Below are 12,060 nucleotides of genomic sequence, written 5' to 3'. Positions count from 1 at the left end.
GATCTCTTGACCTTGTGATCCACCCACCTCGGCCTCCCAAAGTGCTGGGATTACAGGCTTGAGCCACCGCGCCCGGCCTGGATTGTTTTTATACATTTGATGATTTGGCACCCTACATATAATGCTTTTTTAAGGTACTATCAAATAATATATGAAGGGAAAAAGCATTATTCCTATAGCATCTCAAATAAGATTTTGTTATTTAGCATTAGATTTTAAAAATTATTTTGTATCTTCTGATTTCTTATAGATGAAAATCTAACCACTTAAAACCATGAAAATACTTTTTCAGAATATAAACAGTGTACATATTATATCTGAAAACATTATAATGCATAAAAGTTAGAAGAAAATAATAATTAGTGGTTGATCCCACTATTCAGACACACTAATTTGGTGAGCCTCCTTTTAGTTTTTCACCCTTATTTTCATAGAGCTTAATCATTTTCATGCTTAATACATAATTATGCATTTTGCTGCCTCCTTCTCCCAGCTTCCTGACATGTCATATCACCCAGGCTGGAGTGCAGTGGTGCAATCATGGCTCACTTCAGCCTTGACCTCCCAGGCTCAAGCGATTTGTCTGTCCACCTCAGCCTCTTGTAAACAGCATTTTTATGGCCCATATCCCATTGTATGAATGTGGCTTCGACTGCTGAACCACACCCTAATTTGGGGTTTTTATGTTTTCTTCTGTTCTTTGCCCATATAATGTGGCAATGAATATATGTGGATAAGATACTTTTCATACTTTGGCATATTTTATTTCAAGCTTTTAAAAGTGAGATTAATGAGTCAGAAGGTATGAATATAAGGCTTTTTGTCAAATTGATTTCCTAAAGGGCTATTCATTATACTTTTTCACTGGCATTGAGATCAAGGGTCCTGGGAGTAGGAGTGTTGAAAATGCAAAATGTCACTTTGGTTCTGGAATTTATCTTGCTTTCCTTTGTTTTGTTACACTTTTTGTCCTCTCCTGATGCTCACACATTGCCTTTATTTGTCATATGTCTTTAATCTCTTTCAATCTAAAGTAGTGGTTCTCAATTAGAGAGTGGATATTGTCTCCTAGAGGACATTCAAAAATGTCTGGAGATATTTTTGTCACAATCAAGCGGGTAGCTACTGGCATCTAGTGAGTAGAGGCCAAGCATGCTGCGAAGCCTCTCACGGTACACAGGACGGCCCCTGGCAGCATAAGCATGTCTGCCCCAAGATCTCAGCAGTTGAGAAACCCTGATCTAGAACAGTCCTTTCACTTTTTTTAGTGACATTGCCTTAAAAGGAAATCGAAGTCAAAGTCACAAAGCATAGAATTAACCATTTTAAAGTTTAAAGTTTACCGGCTTTCAGTGTATTCACAGTTTTGTGTAGTTACCATTTCTTTCTGGTTTCAAAACTTCTCATGACCCCAGAAGAATGCCCCGCACCCATAGTTTCCCCATGCCCCTTCCCCCAGTCCCTGGCAGCCACTCATCTCCTTTCTGTTTCTGTGGATATTTGCCTACTCTGGACATTTCATAGAAATGGAATCATATTATATGTGGGCTTTTGTATCTGGCTTCTTTCTCTGAGTATGTTTTTGAGGTTCATCCATGTTTTAGCACGTGTCAGTACTACATTACTTTTGATGGCTGGATAATATTTCATTGTCAGCATTTATAGGAATTTGGGTTGTTTCCACTTTTGGCTGTCCTGCTGTGTATATTCATGTTTGAGTTTCTGTGTGGATAGGTGATTCATTTCTCATGGTCTATACCCAGGATTGGAATTGCTGGGTCATTTGGTGTATTTTTAACTTTTTGAGGAGCTGCCAGACTCTTTTCCACAGCAACTGCACTATTTTATATTTTATATTCCTACTGGTAATGTACAAAGGTTCCAATTTCTCCACATCCTCATCAACACTTATTTTCTCTCTTTTTTTATTTTATAGCCAGCCCAGTGAGCATAAGGTGGCGTCTGATTGTGGTTTTGATAAACATTTCCCTACTGACTAATCCTTGACCTCCCGGGCTCAAGTGACCCTCTCACCTCAGTCCCCCAGTAGCTGCTACTACAGGCATGCACCGCCATGCCTGGCTAATTTTTGTATTTCTTGTAGAGACAGGGTTTCGCTATATTGCACAGGCTGGTCTCAAACTCCTGAGCTCTGGCAGGCAATCTGTCCACCTCAGCCTCACAAAGTGTTGGGATTATAGACATGAGCCACTGTGCCTAGCCTATTTTATATATTTTGGATACTAGACTCTTACCAGATACGTGATATGCAAATATTTTCTGCCATTCTGTGGGTTATTTTTTTACTTATTTATTTATTTATTTTATTATTATTATTATTTTTTTTTTATTTTGTTTTGGGGAACGGAGTTTCACTCTTGTTACCCAGGCTGGAGTGCAATGGTGCTATCTCGGCTCACCGCAACCTCCGCCTCCTGGGTTCAGGCAATTCTCCTGCCTCAGCCTCCTGAGTAGCTGGGATTACAGGCACGCGCCACCATGCCCAGCTAATTTTTTGTATTTTTAGTAGAGACGGGGTTTCACCGTGTTGACCAGGATGGTCTCGATCTCTTGACCTCGTGATCCACCCGCCTTGGCCTCCCAAAGTGCTGGGATTACAGGCTTGAGCCACCGCGCCCGGCGTTTATTTATTTTTTATTGAGACAGGATCTCACTGTGTCACTCTGGCTGGAGTATAGTAGCATGATCGTGGCTCAGTGCAGCCTCAACCTCCCAGGCTCAAGTGATCCTCTTGCCTCAGCCTTCTGAGAGCTGGGACTACAGGTGCATACCACCATGCCTGGCCAATTTTTTAAAAAATGTTTAGAGATGGGGTCTTGCTGTGTCGCCTAGGCTGGTCTTGAATTCCTGGGCTCAGGCAATCCTGTCTCCTCAGCCTTCCAAAGTGCTGGAATTATATGTGTGAGCCACCATGCCCGGCCACTAAAGATTTTAATTTTGATGAAGTCCAATTTATATTTTTGTTGCTTGTCTTTGGTATAATATTTAAGAATTCTATTTTCTTTCTTTTCTTTTGTCCTTATTTTTTTTGAGACAAGGTCTTGCTCTGTTGCCTAGGCTGGCGTGCAGTGGCATGATCTTGGCTCACTGCAACCCCTGCCTCCTGGGCTCTAGTGATCCTCCTACCTCAGTCCTCCGAGTAGCTGGGACTGCAGGCGTGTGCCACCACCAAATCTGGCTATTGTTGTATTTTTTTTTTTGTAGAGATGGTGTGTCACTGTGTTGCCTAGGCTGGTCTCAAATTCCTGGGATCAAGAGATCCACCCAGCTCAGCCTCCCAAAGTGCTGGGATTACAGGAGTAAACCACTGCACCTGGTCAAGAATCCCGTTTTCTGTCATTTCTTTCAATAGTGATTTGTAGTTTTCACAAATCCTTGGTTAAATTTTTTCCTAGTATTTTATTTTTTTGTCTCCTTTTGTAAATGGAATTGCTTTCTTAATTTCCTCTTTTGATTGTTCAATGCTGGTGTGTAGCAACTGATTTTATGTGTTGATTTTGTACTTGGCAACTTGGCTGAATTCATATATTAGCTTTGGTAGGTGTATTTGTGGATTCTTGGGGATTTTCAATATGTATGATCATGTCATCTGCTAATAGAGATAGTTTTACTTTTCCTTTCTAATCTGGATGCCTTTTGTTTCTTTTTCTGGCCTAATTACCCTTGCTAGCATATCCAATATGATGGTGGAAGGCAGTGGTGCAGCGGGCATCCTTGTCTTCTTCCTGATCTGAGGGGAATGCTTTTGGATTTTGGCCATAAAGTGGCAAGTTAGCTGTGGGTTTTCATAGTTTCCCTTTATCAGACGGAGGAAATTCTCTTCTGTTTCTAGTGTGTTGAATGTTTTTATCTTCAGATATTAACTTCTTTAAAGCTTTGTTTTACTTTTAATATAAAAACTTTGGTGTGTGTGTTGTATTCCAACAGTGCTGATTCCTAAAGAGAAGCCCCCAATCACAGTTGTGGGTGATGTTGGAGGAAGGATTGCCATCATTGTGGTATGTAGACCTTTTTTATTATTAATTCTAGTATTTGCCATTGTTATTCTGTTGACTGATTGACTGACTGACTGACTGACTGACTGATTTTGAGTCTTGCTCTGTTGCCCAGGCTGGCGTGCAGTGGCACAATCTTGGCTCACTGCAACTTCTGCCTCCTGTGTTCAAACCATTCTCCTTCCTTAGCCTCTTAAGTAGCTGGGATTACAGGTACCTGCCACCATGCCTGGCTAATTTTTGTATTTTTAGAAGAGATGGCATTTCACTATGTTGGCCAGGCTGGTCTCGAGCTCCTGACCTTAAGATATCTGCCTGCCTTGGCCTCCCAAAGTGTTGAGATTACAGGCATGAGCCACCGTGCCTGGCCCATTCGTAAAGATAGTAGTGTGGCCAAATAATTATCATTTAAGTTGGTGTCTTGTGGTAAATTGTTTGCTTTGGCCCAGAAATTGGAAGATTCTATTGTTTATTTTAAAATTGCTAGCTACTAGTCGGGCTCCGTGGCTCAAGCCTGTAATCCCAGCACTCTGGGAGGCTAAGGTGGGCTGATTGCTTGGGCCCAGAAGTTCAAGACCGGCCTAGGCAACATGACAAACCCTGTCTCTACAAAAAATAAAAAAATTAGCCAGACTTGGTGGCACATACCTGTAGTCCCAGCTACTCAAGAGGCTGAGGCAGGAGGATTGCTTGAGCCTGGGGCACAGAGGTTGCAGTGGGCTGAGATCATGCAACTGCACTCCAACCTAGGTGACAGAGTGAGGCTGTGTCTCAAAAAAAAAAAAAAAAAAAAAAAAAAAAAACAAAACTGTCATAACATGAGATATTGTTCTGTGATAAAAATAAAGTACAGTCCAGGTGCGGTGGCTCACGTCTGTAATCCCAACACTTTGGGAGGCTGAGGCAGGCAGATCACCTGAGATCAGGAGTTTAAGACCAGCCTGGCCAACATGGTGAAACCCCTGTCTACTAAAAATACAACAATTAGTTGAGCGTGGTGGCACATGGCTGTAATACCAGCTACTTGGGAGGCTGAGTCTAGAGAATCGACACATACCTGTAGTCCCAGCTACTCAAGAGGCGGAGGCAGGCAGGAGGATTGCTTGAGCCTGGGGCGCAGAGGTTACAGTGAGCTGAGATCATGCCATTGCAATCCAGCCTGGGCGACAGAGAGACTCCATCTTAAAAAAAAAAGGTATAGTACAAAGTTGATTATAACTGTTTAAAACATACATTCTTTCACACATCGTAAGACCAGTACACAAAAAGAGTGCACTTAATGCCTATGCCTATATAGTTTAAAGAATAGAATGAACACTGGGTACCTGCTAGCTCACTTGAAGCATACAACATCACCAGGTACCTGGAAGCCTCCTCTGGGGTTACCCTGGTCTCTTTGCCTCAGAGGTTGCCACTGATGTGAAGCTGCCCATCTTTATCCTGATAGTCAGCCGTGAGTGCATGGGTCCTTAAATGCTGTCTGATTTTCTTGTCTTTGATGTTTATGTAAATGATGTCTTTGTGTACTTTGGGACATTTTTGCTTAACACTTGTATTGAAATTTATCTGTGTAGTGGCAGGAAGTTGTACATTATTCTTTTTCACTGCTGTGTGATGTGTCTTTGGTATAACTGCTACACAACTGACTGAGGCAGTGGTACTGCTTTGAACATCCTTGCACCTATTTTCTAGTATATCTGTGTGAGTTTCAAGGTGCGTGGGAGTGGAGTTGTTGGGTCTGAAGGCGTGTACATTTTTAACTTTACAAGATGCTGCCAGATTGTTTCCAAAGTGGTTGCATCCATTTCCCAAGCTCCATAATGTGTGTCCCACATTATCCCCAGTGCTTGACAATGTTGTGCACACCTTCTTCAGGACAGAAAATCTCTCACGTTGGCTGGGCGCAGTGGCTCACACCTGTAATCCCAGCACTTTGGGAGGCCGAGGCAGGTGAATCACCTGAGGCCAGGAATTCAAGACCAGCCTGGCCAACATGGTGAAACCCCATTTCTACTGAAAATACAAAAATTAGCCAGGTGTGGTGGTGTGCACCTGTAATCCCAGCTACTCAGGAGGCTGAGGCAGGAGAATCACTTGAACCCAGGAGGTGGAGGTTGCAGTGAGCCAAGATCACACCACTGCACTCCAGCCTGGGTGACAGAGGGAGACTCATCTCGGGGAAAAAAAACATAAGAAAATCTCTCATGTCACCCTTTCGGGTAATAGCTGTCTATTAATTATTCCTTAGTTGGCAAGACTATAGTAACAAGGTGCTGTGGATTTAGTAGCACTTTTATTCCCCTTCTATTGTCACTGCATCATTTAGAAAACCTTTTTATTTTGAAGTAATTATAGAGCCACAGGAAGTAGGGGGAATATCAGGGACATCCTGCGTATTCTTTACCTAGCATCCTCCATTTTGCTTAACAATAGTACAGTAACACAGCCTGGAAATTCTCAGTGCCACTGCCACAGAGGTCCTTCAGACAGCACCAGTTGTGCATGTACTCTGTGTGTGTGTGTGTGTGTGTGTGTGTGTGTGTGCGCGCGTGCGTGTAGTCTTATCGTGGGTGGCTTTGTGGAACCACCACCACAGCCAGGACTCAGAATTGCTCCTTCACTGCAAGGTACCCTCATGCTTCCCTTTATAGCTACACTCACATCCTTCCCACCCAATCTGCAACCCCTGGTGTCTTTGTTCATTTTGTGCTGCTGTAACACCTGAGACTAGGTTGTTTATAAAGAAGAGAAATGTATTCTCATAGTTCTAGAGGCTGGAAGTCCGAATCATGGCACCAGCATTTGGTCTGGTGAGGGCCTTCTTGCCGTGTCCTCACATGGCAGAAGGTAGAAGGACAAAAAGGAATAAACTTTCCTGCAGAAGGGCAGGAAAAAGGAGAACCCACTCCCACAAGCCTTTTTATAGTAACATGAATCCATTCCTGATGGTGGAGCTCTCACAACCTAAACACTTCCCCAAAGACCTCACCTCTCAGCATTTTTGCACTGGGGAATATGTTTCCAACACGTGAACTTTGGAGAGGCAAAAACATTCAAACTACAGCACTGGCAACCACTGATCTGTCCTCTTTCTCTTTCTTCCTTTCTTTTTTAATTTTTTTTTTTTTTTGAGATGGATTCTTGCTCTGTTGCCCAGGCTGGAGTGCAATGGCGCGATCTCGGCTCACCGCAACCTCTGCCTCCTGGGTTCAGGCAATTCTCCTGCCTCAGCCTCCTGAGTAGCTGGGATTACAGGCATGTGCCACTGCTCCACTAATTTTTTTTTTTTTTTTAATAAAGACAAGGTTTCACCATGTTGGTCAGGCTGGTCTTGAACTCCCGACCTCAGGTGATCCACCCACCTTGGCCTCCAAAGTGCTTGGATTACAGGTGTGACCCACCACGCCCAGCCTGTCCTCTGTCTTTGTAATTATTATTTTAAGAATGTCATACAAATAGAATCTATGGTATATAACCTTTTGAAGTTTGTTTTTTTTAACCTACCATGATTCCCTTGAGATCCATCCAGGTTGTTTTGTATATTAACATTTTATTCCTTTTTATTGCTGAGCAGTATCCCATGGTATAGAGGTACCAGAGTTTATTTGTTGGAGGACATTTGGATGATTTCAAGTTTGGGACTACTATACATAAAACTTGCTGTGTACTTTCATGTATGGGTTTTTATATAAACAGAGTTTTAATTTCTCTGGGATAATTGCACTTATAAATGAAGTTGTTTGCATGGTAGTTGCAAATATAGTCTTATAAGAGACTGTCAGACTGTAGCGAAGTGGCTGTACCATTTTACTAGTAGCATTTTTTAAGGTAGGGGTGTGTGTGTGTGTGTGTGTGTGTGTGTGTGTGTGTACACGTTTTGTTTATTTGTTTTCTGAGATAGAGTCTGGGTCTACTGCCCAGGCTGGAGTGCAGTGGCCTGATAACAACTCACTGCAAATTCCACCTCCTGGCCTCAAGCAATCTTCCTGCCTCAGCCTCCTGGGTAGCTAGGACTACAGTGTACACCACCATTCCTGGCTAATTTTTGTTTTTGTAGAGACTGGGTTTTGCTATGTTGCTCAAACTGGTCTTGAACTCCTGAGCTCAAGCAATCTGCCCACCTTGGCTTCCCAAAGTGCTGGGACTATAGACATGAGCCACCACACCTGGCCTTTATATGTATATTTTTGATCATAGTAACTTCAGTATACAATTAAAGAGTAATATGTGTGGAAAATAAATACATTAATATTTATTCAACTCTAGATAATGTTTGATGCCATAATGGGTTTAAAATAACTCTGGGAGCCTAGGAATCTAGTCTGTAGATTAGAAACCACTGAACTGGGTATTTTATTATTAAAAATAATAGTCATTTTTTCCATTGTAATAACATATCAATAACATATTTCCCATATGCTCAGTGGAGAAAATTTGGAAATAAGGAAAAGTAGCAAGAAGAAGCTGGGGGAAAGAGCCACCCATAATTCTATTACCCAGAGTCAAAAACATCATTTAACACTTTTTCTGTGCATCAAAAACAAACAAAATCATACCTCCATCATTTCTGGTGCAACCTGCATTGTGACAGCACAGTGTTGGCCAGTTACGGTGCAGAAAACAGTGTTGCCCTGGGAGCCTGCAGTGGTGGGAGATAGCCCCAATAGTGGCAGGTACTGTGCAGGAGGAGGCTCGTGTGAAAGTCCTGGAGGGATGTCATGGGACACAGTGATAGGGACATAGGGCTGTGCTGTCTGCACTGGGCCAAATGGAAGAGCAGATTTTTCACAGTAAATGCAGGCAGACCCTTTTTTCCCCTGGTTGTCTAACCTATTATTGCAGAAGTGCTTATATACCTTCTTTTCCATTTGTGCTTTGGCAGGATGACATCATTGATGATGTTGACAGCTTTCTCGCTGCAGCAGAGACCCTGAAGGAAAGAGGTGCATATAAGATCTTTGTGATGGCGACTCATGGCTTGTTATCTTCTGATGCCCCCCGGCTGATTGAAGAGTCTGCCATTGATGAGGTAACAGGGTCTGGTTGCGTGTGGGTGCAGCTGCCTAGGCTTTTGGCACATCTTGATCTCAGAGAGTAGGGATAAGACAGATCTTTTGTGGTTAAGAAGGGACTCAAGTGCTGGGCGTGGTGGTTCACACCTGTAATCCCAGCACTTTGGGAGGCTGATGCAGGTGGATTACCTGAGGTCAGGAGTTCGAGACCAGCCTGGCCAACATGGTAAAACCCCGTCTCTACTAAAAATACAAAGGTTACTTGGGTGTGGTGGCAGCTTCCTGTAATCCCAGTTTCTTGGGAGGCTGAGGCAGAAGAATCGCTTGAACCCAGAAGGCAGAGGTTGCAGTGAGCCAAGATCACGCCATCGTACTCCAGCCTGGGCAACAAGAGTGGAACTCCTCTCAAAAAGTAAAAGGGATTCAAAGGTGGTTAATGACTGTATTTTGTTGAATATAAGCCTCTAACTCTACCACTTCTTTTAAATGACAGCTTTATTGAGATATAATTTACATACCATACAAGTCATCCATTTGAAGCATACAATTCGGGGCTGGGTGCAGTGGCTCACGCCTGTAATCCCAGCACTATGGGAGGCCACAGTGGGTAGATCACTTGAGATCAGGAGTTCAAGACCAGCCTGGCCAATATGGTGAAACCCTGTCTCTACTCAAAATATAAAAATTAGCCAGGTGTGGTGGTGGGCACCTGTAATCCCAGCTACTTTGGAGGTTGAGGCAAGAGAATCTTGAACCCAGGAGGCGGTGGCTGCAATGAACCGAGACTATGCCACTGCACTCCAGCCTGGGCAGAACGAGACTCTGTCTCAAAAAAAATAATAATAGTAATAATAATGTGTACAACTCATTGGTTTTTAGAATGTGCACAGTGTGCAGTCATTACCATAGTTGATTTTAAAACATTTTCATCTCCCTAGAAAGGAACCCCCATACCCATTAGCTGTCACTTCACATTTTCTCGCAATGCTTTTAGTCCCTGGCAGCCACTAATTTGCTTTCTGTCTCTCTAGAGTTGCCTGTTCTGGACATTTCATATAAATGAGATCATACAATGTGTGGTCTTTTGTGTCTGGCTTCCTTCACTCAACATAATATTTTCAAGGTTCATCCATGTTGTAGCATGGAGCAATACTTCATTCCTTATGATCAAATAATAATTCTGTTGCCTGGATAGTCCACATTTTGTCTCTCTTTTCATATTTCATATGTTGACAGAAATTTTTTTTCTACTTTTTTTTTTTTTAAGACGGGGTTTCACCATGTTGGTCGGACTGGTCTTGAACTCCTGACCTCAGGTCATCCGCTCGCCTTGGCCTCCAAAGTGCTTGGATTACAGGCGTGAGCCACCGCACCCGTCATTTTCTACTTTTAAACTTATGATTAGTGCTGCAGTAAGCATTTGTGTACAAGTTTTTGTGTGGACGTGCGTGTTCCCTTCTTTTGGATACGTACCTAGGTTTAGAATTGCTGGGCATACAGTAACTTCACGTTTAAACTTTGAGAAGCTGCCAAACTGTTTTTCAAAGCAACGGCACCATTTTACATCCCCACAGCAGTGAGTAGGGGTTCCAGTTTCTCTGCATCCCTCCAACACTTGTTGTTATCTTTTTTGTCCTATCTGCCCTAGTGGGTGTGATGTTATCAAATCTTTTTGTTTGTTTGTTTAAGACAGGGTTTCACCGTGTTGGTCAGGCTGGCCTTGAACTCCCGACCTCAGGTGATCCATCTGCCTTGGCCTCCAAAGTGCTTGGATTACAGGCGTGAGTCACCACGCCCGGCCCCTGATGTTATCAAATCTTAACCTAAGAAGCACAGGTAACTTCACATTGACTTGAAATATTGACTTGAGACATAGACCCACTGTTTTCCTGTCATGGAGAGCCTCAGATTTGAGAAGGTAATCATATTTCCAGACCAAATCATGAAGCTACTTGGCTTTCTGATGCTCTGGGTTTTTCCTCTTGCTTCACAGGTGGTGGTCACCAATACAATTCCACATGAAGTCCAGAAGCTCCAGTGCCCCAAGATTAAAACTGTGGATATCAGCATGATCCTTTCAGAGGCGATCCGTCGGATCCACAATGGAGAGTCCATGTCCTACCTTTTCAGAAACATAGGCTTAGATGACTGAACAGCTTTCCTTTAGGAAAATTCCCAAGGGCCAAACTGGAAACGTAAAAGTGACTGCCTGCTGGGATAGATTCACAGGAGCCATTGTATTTGTTCCCCTCTCCTTGTAACCTCACTTCTTGATTCCTATGAAGATAGACCAACTTTTTATGTCAGTCTGGGTGTTTGTGAGTTTGGGAGCAATTTTTATAAAAGAAAACCTTTATCTTGTCTTTTAAAAAGGTAACATCTTGTTTTAGTTTAACCATTTAAAAAATAACACTTGGAATAAGATTTGTAAGCTCACAAAGTCTTTTTCCGAAGTTGCTTGGGCCAAGTGGTTAAAAAAGTTAATAAAGTAAAATGATCTGTATAATACCTGCAGTTGAAAAGCCAAAAAGATTATACTGTTAAATCCAGTAAATGACATTTTTAGAGATGCTTTTATAGAGAAGCATATGGAATATGTGATTGTATTTATTTTCTGCAGCTAAAAAAGGAATAAAAACTTGTGTGTGTTTGTTTTTCTAAAACTTTGTGTTTTGGCAGTCGTTTTATAACTAAAATAAAATGAAAGCTGAATCTACACACTGTGAATGTTGAAATGTTCATCAGCTTGTTTTCTCTTCTGCAGCTTTGCAGGGGGATGCAGCAGCCTCTCAGAGACGTAGTGTTCTCTGTTCTGACAATTTGTCCAAGGCCTTGAAAGTGCCTGCTGTGTGGTCATTTGACTGAGGCGGGAGAGGAGCTGGGATCTCAGGATGCAAGGCTGCAGGCAGCAGGGGAACCACTGGGCACCAGCTGCCATTGGTCGGGGTGTGGCTTTGCCCCCTCTTCATGGCTGGCTGTTCTCTGCCATGCTCTAGGGAGATGAGATGCTGGAGGATGCATCCCAAAGACCA

At 42.8% G+C, this 12,060-nt stretch overlaps 1 protein-coding gene across 7 annotated transcripts in view; it reads left to right on the top strand.

Annotated features, from left to right (window-relative positions):
• PRPSAP2 (phosphoribosyl pyrophosphate synthetase associated protein 2) overlaps positions 1 to 11,744 on the top strand; it is a 70,102-nt gene extending 58,358 nt beyond the window's left edge. For all 7 annotated transcript variants that reach the window (XM_017514928.1, XM_037733571.1, XM_037733572.1 and 4 more), the window contains 3 exons: positions 3,949 to 4,019; positions 8,899 to 9,045; positions 11,022 to 11,744. In XM_017514928.1, coding sequence (XP_017370417.1) covers positions 3,949 to 4,019; positions 8,899 to 9,045; positions 11,022 to 11,180 — 377 coding nt within the window. In that variant the 3' untranslated portion in view covers positions 11,181 to 11,744. The remainder of the gene's footprint in view (positions 1 to 3,948; positions 4,020 to 8,898; positions 9,046 to 11,021) is intronic.
• Positions 11,745 to 12,060: the final 316 nt, after the last annotated feature.

This window comes from Cebus imitator, unplaced genomic scaffold (genome assembly GCF_001604975.1).
Source record: "Cebus imitator isolate Cc_AM_T3 unplaced genomic scaffold, Cebus_imitator-1.0 Scaffold538, whole genome shotgun sequence".
Taxonomy (NCBI): domain Eukaryota; kingdom Metazoa; phylum Chordata; class Mammalia; order Primates; family Cebidae; genus Cebus; species Cebus imitator.
The sequence above is the reverse complement of the archived record's forward strand: the minus strand, read 5'-3'. Positions and strand labels throughout refer to the sequence as shown.